Below are 14431 nucleotides of genomic sequence, written 5' to 3'. Positions count from 1 at the left end.
TTCAGAAACATCATAGCTTACTAATAAGACTCCATAAACAGTAACAAACTAAGCAGCAATTGTTGTGGGATATTTCATGTTCCATTGCTTGCAAATAAAATAGAATAAAGCAAATTAAGTAGCTGCTAAGATCAGAATAGCACAAACCACCAGCTCACTGACAACAGGAGCTACAAAAATTGAAACTTTAGATTATTTCAGCCAAAGGAGGAACAATGGCAAAATACTTGAAGTCATAACACAATGTCAATTTTGGCATTTGGTCATTTCTATATGGACACCAACAGTGTAGCTATCATGTCCATAGATGTGGGTACTATCACTACCTATCCATTAATAAACCTCTAGGCTAGTTCTAAAGACATGCCTCACCAGCAGACGAAAATGAACGAACCCACAAAGCAGTTATTAGGAAGACTCAGGATATTTGTTAAGCAAATGAAAAAAATAAGACAGCCTCTGATGCTAAAATACAAATATCCATACATAAATCCCTCCAGGGTATGGAAGCATTCAGCTTGATTAAGTCTCAGATATTACAATGATAAGATTGCATCTGAAAATGGGAACACTGAGCAGCATATGAACAGATTAATCCATAGCACAGTAAGTGATGACATGGAAGCAGTACTGCCGATCAGCTGTAAAAATATCTTACATCTGAGGCAGTATTAAGGGATTTGCAATAATATACTTTATGTCTTCATATTTCATATCTCTTGCAGGAATACAACTTAGATGAGACAAGAATAATACAACAAACTATAAACATGAAAACTGACATCAGTTTCTTTGAAAAGCCAAATGGTTTGTGACTTATATGTCTTTGATCTTGTCATTCATGTTGATCTAAGTGAGTTGAAAAGGCATCCATTTGCACCCAATATGCTAGAATATGCTAGACAGTCAAGTACTGGACAAACTTCATTGAACATGATGCTCAAACCCTCAATAGCATTCCCTGAGACATTTCATCATCTAATTTGACATTCCCAATAAACTGGCATTAATTTGAAGGGTCAGAACCACCAGAAAAGAACTTAAAAAAACAGCTAGCAATTAATGAATACTAAAACTAGTGGCCGATATTATCTCCCTGCAACTCACATATGATGGCCAAATATAAAACAATTTATACAATACATACACACACACATATATAGTAATAGCTACGAAACATCCATTTTCCTATCCACAGAGCTAATCATAAATTAGTTTCTTGCAAACCTAATCATTTGATCTTGAGAAATTCATTGATCACAATCTGACTTTTCGTATGAAACTTTACAAACCAACTAGTAATAGTATACAATGCTTTAACGATTCCTCCTTGATAATAGCAGTGTGGCCTCCTCCTTAATACAGCATGAAAAATTTAATATAATTCAGCTCCTACTGCACCTTGACACCTCTCTGCAGGAATTAGCGTTGCATACACAGACACACAATACAAAATGATACTGTAAATTAATCGTATCTACTTCAGTTGCCACCTATTTTCCACTTGGAGCACAGAAGCAGTATTTTAATACTGGTCAATGGAATATAAAACACTGGATTTTAATAACAACAAACAAGGTAGGCTTTCTTCAGAGTTATTGACTGTTTGTCAAACTAAAGCAGAGTTATAATGATCATACAGTTATAGAAGGAGAAACAAAACACACAGCCAAGAGGCTTAGTGATATCTTGCCTGATTTCATGTGGAAGGTTTAATGTAATATTGCATACAATTTTTTTCAAGCTTTGACCAATGTTGAGTTCAAAGAATTCATAGTTTGAATATGGATATATCTAGAATGAACAAAGATAGGCTGCTTTGTATTACAAATAACAGCTATGACAAAGTATTGCTTGTTATTGATAGGCATATTGATCAGAGGTACATGAGATGAAGCTTAAAATAAGAAACCTCTACACAAATATATATTTGTAACAGATAAAACTTCAGATGAATATCTGAAGCCTGTTAACCTCTGCAACATATCTGTAGCCACTGATCACATACAGGAATATATGCAATCTAAAGACAAAGACAGAATCACATTCTTTCAGAGGTAAATAACCTCAACATAATGAAAGTATGAATCTTTTAAACTATCGAAGAGTGTACAAACCACTAAAACTGTGCAAAATTAAAAAAGTACTCTCAAACATCCCTTGGATACTTTTCCCCATGAGATGTTTGAAAGTCTGAAATAGATTCCAATGCACTTAGCAATTAGGCGCTAGTGAACCTTTCAATCAAATTAAGTGCATCATTGCTTTACTGTAGTGTAGCACCTTAAGTATTAATTTAGAGGGTAATGTATAAAGATTGCTGCTATACTACACAGATATATTTTTTCAACCACAATATCAAATATATATGGCTCTTTCCATGAACTTGGGGCTCCTAGTGTGACATTGGGGTCAAAATTTCAAACTACTTACATTCCAGATATTTTGTGCTGTAAGACCAGCAAACTATATGTAGTCTCATATTTTTAAAGTATTTAAAGTAGTTCCTTACCCGTGAAAAAATTATCTCAAACTTTGCTTTGGAGATTCAAGCAAAAGCTCAGATGTAACAGGTTACACCGCTCTATGTTCAAATAGTTACAATGAAATGGAAAACAAAGTAAGTGTTTTTTCTCACATATAATTTTAATTATAACCATTGACAATAACATACAAAAGTAAAAGAGCTTTCTTTAAACTTTAGAAAAATGGTTTCACACTCCTTCAGTGTAAGCATCGTTGCTCAAAAATAGGCTTAAAGAAGTCAAGAATATGAGTAAGACATATAAGTTCAAAGAGAAAGCATTCTCAGATTAAATAGTCTCATCCATGTGATTTTGCACTCCAGTGCAATGTTTCTCAGTACATTTGTTCATGTTTTAAACATATTATTTCTTTTTGTGAGGCTTTTTCTAACATGTTTGACTATGGTTTGGATGTAACAGTTACACCGTGTATGTGTTACATCTGGAAAAATCATATAAAGCTGTTCCTATTTGTTCCACATAACCTCTCATGTGAAATGGTTTTCTAGAGAAGACTTGTGCTATGAAGAAATATCATTTATGTACTCTTCTTAAATCATTTATGTAAGTACCTGTTGTTTTATATCAAGGCAAAATTTTGCTCTATAGTTAATTCTACTTTGCACTACATTTGGAAAGTTCAATCGGTATGTTGTCTCTATGCTTTTTCTACAGTAACTGAACATACGGTCAGTTCATTATGTATACATGCAGTAGTTATCTATCAATGTCAAATTAAAAACTCACATGCAGGCAATATTCTCCCTTTATAGAATAACATAATTGCAACAATATACAGGGGACATTTAATAATTCTATTCAATGAATTTCCACATTCCTCTTGAAGCAAAATTTGGCAGATATGAAATTTTAATTGATAAACACATTGTTCACATTATTTTCAAACAATGTTTGGAAATTCTTTTAAGTAAACTCTCACTGGAAGTACATTTAAGTTATCTTAAAGACCTTTCTTTGTTTGCTTTTTAGATTCAGGATATCTGAGATATCTGTCACCCACTTTCCAACAATACACACCTTGCCAAATCCCAGCAAGTTCACCTCGGGGAAAGATGAAGAAAAATCAACACTTTCAATGCCAAATATTTTATTTTCTTATGCAAAACTAGCTCATAGAAGTAGCACTTTATCATTACTTTTAGTCTTTCAAAATTTTGAATTGAAAGAATCCAAGTTTAGAAAATATGACAATTTTAATTTACATAAATGTTGTGAACATTATGACAGCAGTTTAACACAAACTTTGGAAACTCTTGCATAAACATTAACTGGATTTAAAATTCATATTAAATAACTTTTTCTTCTTGTAAGTTTCAAGATATCATAGATATCTCTCATCTGCTTTTCAACAACACACCCCTTGTCAATAGTCAGCAAGCTCACATCAGAAATGATTTCATATAATCCTTGATGATGATGCACTAACAACAGTATGTCCCAATTTCAGGCATTGAATTTAATAAAGAAGGGTTTCCTAGCAACACCTGGAGGATAATCTAAACACAGATGAAAAAAAAAAACTTTCAATCCCAAATATTTATTTTTGAAATGCTACACTAGATCAAAGATGTAACACCATATAATAACTTTTAGTCTAGTTTGAATGGAAGTAAACCAGATTCCAGATCACACCATTCAGTAAATACTGGAAAAATAAACACATTTAATAATTTTAAACAGATTAAAAAGCAATCAGCAAGAACATGTCATTTAACAGTTCAACTCTCTTCATTCCCTTCATTCTGTTGTAAACAGAAGCAATTTCTTCCAGCTCAATGGCTGTAAATGGCCCACTGCCAACAATGGAAAGTGGCCCATTGATAACATACTGTGGTTGCTCAGCAACTACAGCAGACCTTTTTGGCCAGTTTCAAGTACGTTCATTATTTTCTGAGTTTCTGGCTCTATGAAGGAACTTGAACCAGAAGAGTTCACCTTCAAGCCTTGTAGTCTTTCAATATAAAATTCATTGGTGTAAAAACAGCATACTATTTCTCCATTCCCATTTTTATATTCTTCGTCAGGCCTGCATATCTGAAAAGAGAAAAAAATTGCTTTTATATAATTTTTGAAAGGAACATGTGAGGGATGGGAAAAAGATTTTAAATAAGCAATTTCTTCCTCCAACCCCCAACTCCCCCCCCCCCCCACCCAATGACCAGGACCACAACCACCTACTAAAGAAGACCTTAAAGAATGGGGCAATTTCAGAGACAAAGATAAGGTATTCAAACAAGTGAATGAATCACAAATGCCCAGTGTTTTTTTTTAATATTACAGTTAGGTCCACAAATTGTATGGACCGTGGCTCTTAATAAAATTTTAGTTAGCACAGTTGTTGTGTTGTCTCATCCGTAGTTTGCACCCAGAATTCATTGTAAACTTTCATTCTCTCTTGACTCATTGAAAGCCTGTAAATAGAAGCCCGAACGGCATCCACTTTTTTATAGGCTTCATACCTTACTGGATCTTCTTGAAGCTTGGTACGCCAGTTCGAAGAACGTGTCCAGTTACTTTTTCATTCAACTTTCACAGCTGCAGTTTGAAGCCACCTGCAGAGCTTTATTTTTAGGCATTACTATTCCATTTTGGCCAAAACAAATGCCGGGCTGGAAGAAAACAAAAACAAATAATCACATATAAACTATTTAATAGAGAGTGAAACGACATTTCAAGCTAGGCCCTCAGTGAACACAAACCAGGGACCAAACCTTACCTGCCTCTGGTAGGCCTAAAAAGGATTCAACTAATGTTTGAGTAAGGTCTAGCACACAGTTAGGAATTTTAAAATGGTAGCCTAGATGTCAACATGCACCATTCTACAATTATGTTAGGCCTTGAATCAACAAGGTACACAGCTACACCATGATGTTAGTGTTAACTCGATTTGTGCAATTGATCCCACAAAACTTGGGAAGTCTGCCTTCTGCAGTCTAACTTGTTACTGTGTTACTGTTAGGCCTAATTGATAAACAAATTTTGAGTTATCCTTTAAATTTTTCATATTCAAGAATATGCTTCATAAGCTTTATTTTGCATTGTTGAACTGTCTATGTTTTAGCTCAGTTGGTACAAACTTAGTAGGCTAGGAACAAATGTTTAGTTATGACACTGCTAGGCTATTGTAACCGTACGTACTACAGTACAACTACAAAGTGAAAACTGCACTAGGCCTAACATTACGATTGACCATTAACGTTAGGCACTGGTATAACTTTAGGCTAAGCCAAACAATGCAACAAGATCACACTACGGCTTCGTTTCCTCACTGTGATAAATTTCATAAAGTGGCACTATCAAATTATTTCGGATGGTTTGGAACATGTAAAAGGTTAGTGGGGTATTTTTATTCGAATGTTTTTCATGACGGACGGTTGTTAGGCTACCTGTTAATGTGTTGAGGGAGGTTAGGCTAGGCCTAGGCCGATTCTCGCGAGATCGATACTGCGATCACCGTAACGTTACTTCGGAGTGAAAAAGCTTCGAATACTTACTTTTAATCTCGTGTACAACAACCATCCGATTATCTCCGTAACACTTAATGATAAGGTTATCTTCATTTTCTGGAATCACACAGTAAAGCCCAAAAAAAATGATACGGTTCAAGTTAGTAATCAGACGTAACGTTCGTGTTTGTTACACCGTGTACACCAGAAGGCTGTTGATAGAGAACCTTCTACTTGGTGGAAGGGGGAATCATTTAGAGATTGTTGTTTTGTACCAAATGTTTCTGGGAATGTTGCTCAATTTTGTCTTAACATTCTTTGATGGAGGAATTAAACAATTGGAAAATAAAACATTGAATATGAATGTTGGACGTAACATTTTCTAAGACGTAACATTGTTACACCAAATTTTGAAACTTACCTACGAAAAAAAGAAATGAACAATCCCGCCGTCCATACCCAAGGGAAAATCCCTGGTCCAAAATGGCTACGTAGTGGGCTATTCTACTTGTTAGGGGGATGGCTATCATGTTTAATGAAATATCATCGTGACCCAGACGTAACATGCCGCCGTTACACCTTATCTCCAAGAAAAGTTTTAACTTCCATTTCTTTTAAAAAATCCCGCACCTTGGCAACTTTTGTGACACAAGCAGGTGTAAATGGGCAGAAAGAACTTAATTTGAGAAGCACAGTACCTAACACATTTGTGAGAAGCCAAGCAAGGGGTTGTTTGGACGTAACATGGAGTTTTTTGTTGTTACACCAATAGTTACGTCTGAGGGAAATTATATTGGCAGTGAGTTCAACAATATGCAGTTTGTGTGTTGAGCTGGGTTGTCTATTACACATCAGATGATGTGTTCTTGTACATATCCGTAGATAGTTATAATATGGCAAGGATGTTTTAATGCGAATATGTTCATTCCAAAAAGAAGATGATTATTTGTCACAGAATTACCTGCAAATTATGGGATAACACCACAACATTTTGTTTAAATTTATTCATAAAAAAATTCCATTTGAGCAAATTTGACACTGAATGGAGAAAAGAATATTACATTTGACAATAACAAATGAGTAACATGAAAGAAAATCATTGGCAAGTTGATTTATAAATGAAAGTATATTTGTACTACTGAATGATGCCTTAGGGCCCCAGGTTCATGGAATGAGCCATATACATATCAACTCATAATGAAACTTCACTAAGAGAGAGTGTGTTGTGATAAATTGAAATTAATCATTTTGATTTCTCATTATTTCTGCTTTGCTATCTTTTAGAAAAAAACATCTTGTATAATTTCTTAGATGAAAAGTCCACAGTAAGTTGACTTCTGAATGGAAGATTTTGAAAGAGTAGAAAGTGGACCGTATCCTGGAAGTGGGATATAGTTGGGTGCAGTGCTAAATCGTTTCCAGTTTTTCAGGTTAGGTAGATGGGAATTTGCATATAGATTGGAGACAGGAAAGAGCTAGCCAAATAAATTCATAGGGAAAGAACAAACAATTCTTCTGCATAAAAAATTAGAAAAATTTAATGAAAGAAGTTGAAGACTAATTTCTTTACCTTTCTGTTGACGTCTTCTTTCTCTGGCATTTTGTTGTCTTCCACCGATAACAGCAGCCAGTGTGTCATCAACCACTGGTTCCCTAGCTCCTTCATGACCTGGGTGACTGTTGTAACCCTTCCCGACCACGGTTACGTCAGCTGTGGCATTATCTCTGAAAGTCACTCCGCCGGCAGGATTAAAATCTGGTCCAGCCAGATCCAGTTTTCGGTTGACAAGTTCCCCTGAACCTTTCCTCGGATTCCTCCCAGACGACGAACGGACAATTCGAGGCTTGCTACTAAATGGTGAGTCTGGTGGAACCCTCTTTGGGCTGAGAGATATTAAGAAGAACACTCATTGATACAGTAGTTACCCAGACAATCATATTTTGTTCATAAGATGGTAAAATATAGTATACAACTGTATGTCAATGAGAAAAGGAATAAAAAACACTCTATTTATAAAAAAACATGTGAGCATGGAAGAGAAACACATCTAATTCCTTTCACAATCACAGATACTTGAGACTGTAGATTCTGAGAAAAATGATTAATATGGGATGGATTACACAAAGACAAAACTTAGCGGCTGGGTATGTGGGCCAAAGTACAAGCTTTTCTGTTTTTGACTGCATAGACTCATTTAACTATATAACAACTGTGAGTAGTAGTTTGGCATTTCCCTCTGGCTCAGAACAATCAATTTACCAGCATTGGTTTACCTCAAATTTTGATAAATGCACAAATTTGGAAAAATCTATTACTGTTTAGTTGTTGGCATTTAGAAAGAAAGGGTAGAGGAAAACTATGGCCAAAAGAATTTGAGTTCAAATATAGTAGGAAGGAGATTTGAGATACAAAAATCCATCAGCCATGAAATAATAATACTAAGAGCAAGAAGGACAGAAATAACAAAGCACAACATCTATTAAACTATTTTTATGAAATTGGTTGACTTAATTAGAATAAAATATACATTTCCATCATGGGATAAGACAATGTAAAAGTACACCGCAACTGAGCTTCTGAATGGCAAAGAAAAGAATCTTATGGCTTTTATCGAGGTTTCCTTTTAAACAGAATAAAGTTTCTGTGCTTAACTTTTTAACTGGATTGGTTGACTGATTGCTTTCACTGCAATAAACTGGTAATCTTTTGTGGGCAACCTACAAGGAAAAGTTTGCTTGTCCCACAAGATAACCAACCATGTACATGGTTTTTAACTTTGTGTTATCCCGATTAGAGATTTTAACAGTTTAAACTACAGAAGTTACACAATGCAAATAACAAGCTTGTCAATGCACATTCGGAAAGAATATTTATGTCACCAATCCTGGGTATATAACCCTATCAATTGAATATTAAAATAAGCTAAGAGTAGTACTAAAATGGGATCAGAATAAATTTCAGGAGGAAAATGACATAACCTCATAAAATATTCTTAAGCTATTGGCAACACAGTAATTATACTAAGTCTACAAGAAGATCATCGTTGATACAATCATAAGTTAAATATCACTGCTCAAAGACACTAGCAAAATGAAATTACCTTCCATTCTTGGAGCTGTGTTCAGGTTTAGCGACATTACTCTCTTCCACAGCGCTGTTCATGGGAGTAAAGTTGTCAAAAAATGCAGAGTCTTGTAAATCTGACACGGACTGCTGCTGATGAGAGGACACACTTTTGCTTGACTTGGCTTGTTTCTGGGCACGTTTCTTTTGAGCGCTGCTGCGAACACTCTGCAAGAAGTCCTAGAAAGAATGAATGATCCTTTGCTTATCACCATAACTATCACAAAGAATGCTGACGTCAATGTTTCACACCTTTTAGACTTGATGCTGATTTTCTGGCCTACTTTGTCAGACTTCTAATACAGAGCTTGAAAGGCCAGTTTTTTTTAATCAACAGATAATCATAATTAAATGTGTTTTACAAACAGCATCTTTGTAAACCTGTAACAACTTTCTTTTGACCTAAGGATAAATCACACCATTTTTAAGATATATTCTGGTGACTGATGTTGATTGCTTTAAACAAAACTGCTGGCAATTTTCTGAATCGATCAAAGGTCAAAACCATATCTTTATACCATTTTGTATGGCGGATGTATACAAGCTTTCCAAAATTGCGTTTTAATACCTCCGGCAACAGCAGAGTGAATGATGTCATCACATCATGGCAGTAAACTGAACTGAAAAGTTGTAAATTAAATGAAATTGCACCTTCAGAGAATTATTCACAGCTCTTAGTGACATTCCATACGTATCACATTTGTAGGATATGTCAACAGGAAGTTTATTACATAGGAAAGTAAAACTTTTTTCAGAACATCTATCATGATCACATAGAAGAACATCTACTGACTGACTGACTGACTGACTGACTGACTGACTCACTTTTAGAATCCAGGGTTTTGCCTGTTAAAATAGGTTACATTCAATCAACCATATCTGGAATTGGGAACAATATAAAGATTGGGTTTTCAGCTACCACTATGGAATATTTTCCCATGTTACAATGTCCGCCACTTTCCTTTTCATCCAAATGTCCCATAACCTGAACTTTTTTGGTATACAAATATTAGCCTTGCATTGAATTATCAGCAGGATAAAAATTACTACCATTCTGTGAAGGGGGAAATAGTGATCCTGAAGCTGATGAAGATGTTTAATTGGTAAGTTAAGCTGATTAGCAAAAAACATGCACACTGCTGTATGTATATTCAATCTTCACCCAATTAGGAGAGTTCAATAGTCCTTCCTCTACAAGAACATTTTACTAATGAAGGCTTGGCTTTGAAGGTCTTAGGAAGATTGAGAACACCTAACTAGTGTAATTCTGACAGCATTCCCTTGAAGTAGATCTCGTTTTGTTTGACCAAAACTGAACTACTTATGAAAAACATTCAATATGACAGGACACTAGTGGTAAATGACAGAACACTTACTGCAGGACCAAGATCATCATCCGAGTCTGGCGATCGCTGACTATTATCTTCAAAGTCGATGTCAATTACTTCTTCCCTTGGACTCAAATCTTTATTACGTGAACGGCTGGCAGATCTGGCCAAGGTTGCTTTGAGTGGTATATGTGCGGTTGGGCCAGAATAATTTCCTGCTGATCGTTTAGGAGTGTTTGATACAGCATCTGCATATAAATGATATTGCACAATAACCTGACAACTGTTCTTTTCCAAACTGATTTGACATCATAAACCTCACTGTAATAGGTTATTAACATAATTTTTTTTTTTTTAAAACGTCCTTTTCTTAAATCTGTATTCTAGTTCACTTACCGCAAGTAGATAATATCTGCCATGAGTTATGACCACAATGTCAAATAACAGCTCTTCTTAGATTCATTGATAGCACGTAATGGTGAGCCATACAAATAATAATATCATTTTAATATGAGACTTATGGTCTAATTCACAAATGAACTTAACAAGCTAAATGGGTATAATTGGTAGTTCATGACAGCCTAACCTGGATTGGAAGGAATGTTTTCTGAGAATACAAGATGAATACTTACTCCTTCGAGGCTGTATATCTTCAGCAAACCTTCCATCTGGCCAAGAATTTGAGAAACTCCGTCTTGGGCTATTATTTAAGGATGACAGATCATTAGGTCTTCTGGCAACTCTTTGCTTATCATAAACAATTCTCTTTTCATTCCAGATCTCCATAATTTTGCTCTCGTCTCTCTTCTTGGAGAGAATTGATGCAGTCAGTGGAAAAGGATCAGATCCATCTGAAAGAAATAAGATGTGGAAATTGAAACATAACCAGAAAGAACTTTAGTGACTCTGTGCCCTATTTTATGGGATAAAAGGCAATTGTTTAAATAACACTGCACACAATATCATGAAGCTTGAACCAAGTGCTGTTGACTTGCAGTTAATGTTTTTGTCTTTACAGGTTCTTAGAAGAATATCAGACCTTTCTCTCAAATGGCCTTTGACCTGAAAAAAGCAATAGGTCTCTTGCAATCACAAAGGTGGATGTACATATCAAATATGAAGTTACTTAAAGTGTGATATCAAGAATTAGAATGTTTAAAATGATAAAACTTTAATGAAGAGCTAGCTATTGATCTCTGTTCACATGTTCACAGGGTTTCTGTACCACTAAGTGTTATTATAATAATAATAATGTGGATTTATAACGGGCACAAACTCCACTAGCAGGTGCTCGAGGCACACTACAATATCATAAAAACTACAACTCAATTTAAATACAAAATCAAAACTTTACGACTTAATCCTACTCACTTAAATACTACAGCAAATAACATGAGGTAAACAACAACACAGGCACTGCACTAAACGACCTGGCAGATTATGGAAATGCTTGTGACATTAAATAAGTCTTCAGAGCTTTTGAACTGATTTACTGAAGAACAAGTGATGGAAATGAGTTCCAGAAAAGCCCCATCCCCCCATGTACGATCTCGGTTCACAAAGAAGAGACATATGCTGGAACAGATTGCACAAGGAGAGTTATATATGGTGTAAGAAGAGCATCTATATATTCTGGTGCCAGATCATTTTAGTGACTTGAACACAATCAGCATTAACTAATACACAATTCTATAACCGACCGGCAACCAATGTAACTCGTACAAAACAGGAGTAATGTGGGATGATTTCTTAGTCAAAGTGACCAAGCCTGCAGCAGCGTTTTTGGTGCGCTGAAGACGAGCAATTTGATCTTGAGGGAGGCCAAACAAGAGTGAGTTTCCCATGTCAAGCCGGAAGGTTATAAAACTGTGAACAATTTGTTCAGTGGCTTGTGGAACTAAATACTTTCTGATTCTACCAATGTTTCTGATGTGAAATGATGATGAATGCACTCTACTAGACTCCAGAGAACTAAGTGACATCAATTGATGTATCAACAAGAAAACCAAGAGGTTTTGAGATTCCTTGGCATCTAAATATTACTGTAGGTTCATTGTGTACACTTGGTTCCGACCTTTTATGCTACGATAATCGTTTTCAATATCGGTATCGGCCGATATTTGCAATATCGGCAGCATATCGGTATCGGTAAAATTTTGCCTAATTGCCGATAATAGCAAACCGATATTGAGCTACTTCTTTACACTTGCAATGATTTGTTAATCTGCCCAAGACGATCCATTTCTTTAGCGTCAGTTAAACTCAGATTCATTTTCGATTAATATCCATGGAAACCTGACCCTCCGTAACCTCTAAAAACACGTCAACGGCGCGCGAATATAACCAATGACCTTCGTGAACCTTGGCCTACACACAGCATTAGTGCAGCATATATACACTGTACTAACCACTCATTTTCTCAAAGGCCTCCGTGAAAACCTTGAACATGATGCGTAACTGCACAGTTAAGCAGTGTTGGAAAACCTTGTTCAATTTCCCGCGAACACACTGCCGATTTCCCGCCGGTGTTCGCCCAGCGAAAGCGCCGAGCATGCGTAGCGTGCAAGCATAAAGGCGTGGTGTCCAGGGGCCCGCCTTAGGGCCTTGGTGGGGTCATGGGATAGAACCCCTCGTAGAAATCCTGGGGGGCGAAAGCCCCCGAAAATTTTTGGCATTTTTTGCGTGTCTGGCGATGAAAAAATTCGCAGTTGAGGATGCAAAATACTGACAACTTTTTTTATTTAAACTGTCACGAAACTGATGAAAATTTTAAAATGACAAGTTAGAGTAGCTATATTATGTTATAAAATGAAAAGAGATTTAATCTGTCTTTCAATCTTTAAAAAATGCAACTTACAAAACTTCCGATATTATGAAACAAACAACGTTCAGCAAAGCCATGTTTCTAGACTGCCTAACAATGAATAGCGTGCACTATGCGTACATTTTTACAACTGCAGTGTTTAACCCTATACCCAACTACCACGGTACATGTGCTGCAAATTTTCCCAGGTACCTTTCCAAACAACTGTGAGCTCATCCCCTGTGTAACACCTGTTTGTTAACATTTTTTGGCACGTTGCCAGGGAACTTTTTAGTTACGTGAAATCCGTAACAGCCGAGGTGGTTAGGCTATTTGCTATACACTTAACTATGGTAGGATATTATTTTTTCCGTATTTTTGAAAATTCTAGAAAATACTTTCTTTTCCCCTCGCTTAACAACAGATGTGGTCTTACGGTACATTCATAAATGGATGCACTAGAGCCTTGTTTACATGACATTTGTTGCATTCAGTACGATATGCCAGTTTTGCGTGAATTTTTCGAAAGTGTGAAACTTAGGACGAAAGGAAAACAAAACACCATATTTTGTTGTTTACTTGAAGATTTATTTGTGAATGTATGCATGACTAAAAGTACGATTTTGCCTTTATTTTTTCTGATAAAAAATATCGGTATCGGACCGATATTGGGATGATAATATCGGATATCGGCCAAAACCGATATTGGTGATATCGGCGCAACACTAGCACAAATGTTGTTCCTTGCTATCAGCTCAAGTTTGATGAACAAATTGATATTTTAAAGAATTTGCTTTAAGCTCTACCACTCATTAATATTCATGCCCCCTCATTAATAGTATTGGGGTAGAAATTCCGACTTGCAGCTGGAAGGTTAGGGGTTCGACTCCTGGCCGGGTCATACTGAAGATTTGTTGAAAATCACTCTAAGCCCTGCCCACTCATTAATATTCATGATATTAGCACCAAAATAAATAGGGATTGTCTACTCATGATGGGTAACCTATGTACCAAGAATGAGATCAATCCACCTTGGGATTGCTGAGAAAACCTAATTTCAAGCTTTTTTGCGAAAAACAACACTTAGCCCCGCCCCTCATGAATAATAATGAGATTGGACAAACTGTCACCATATTCATATAGAGGACTTTCCTCTTGTACCACCAAACCAAGTTCCATGAAAA

General features: G+C 36.0%; 1 protein-coding gene and 1 long non-coding RNA gene across 2 annotated transcripts in view; both read right to left on the bottom strand.

The window, feature by feature from the left end:
- The window catches only part of LOC139970484 (TOG array regulator of axonemal microtubules protein 1-like), a 56878-nt gene that overhangs the window by 23622 nt on the left and 18825 nt on the right, over nucleotides 1–14431 (bottom strand). Inside the window, exons 4-7 of the mRNA XM_071976238.1 lie at nucleotides 11077–11295; nucleotides 10493–10692; nucleotides 9094–9296; nucleotides 7563–7876 (exon numbers count right to left, since the gene is read on the bottom strand). Of these exons, the coding sequence (XP_071832339.1) occupies nucleotides 7563–7876; nucleotides 9094–9296; nucleotides 10493–10692; nucleotides 11077–11295 (936 nt within the window). The remainder of the gene's footprint in view (nucleotides 1–7562; nucleotides 7877–9093; nucleotides 9297–10492; nucleotides 10693–11076; nucleotides 11296–14431) is intronic.
- LOC139970486 (uncharacterized) lies at nucleotides 2626–7174 on the bottom strand. Its single transcript, XR_011794160.1, has 3 exons — nucleotides 6041–7174; nucleotides 5006–5155; nucleotides 2626–4580 (listed from the first exon to the last, which is right to left on the bottom strand). It is a non-coding gene; the product is annotated as an uncharacterized lncRNA (long non-coding RNA).

The sequence above is a fragment of the Apostichopus japonicus genome, chromosome 8 (genome assembly GCF_037975245.1).
Source record: "Apostichopus japonicus isolate 1M-3 chromosome 8, ASM3797524v1, whole genome shotgun sequence".
NCBI lineage: Eukaryota > Metazoa > Echinodermata > Holothuroidea > Aspidochirotida > Stichopodidae > Apostichopus > Apostichopus japonicus.
The sequence above is the reverse complement of the archived record's forward strand: the minus strand, read 5'-3'. Positions and strand labels throughout refer to the sequence as shown.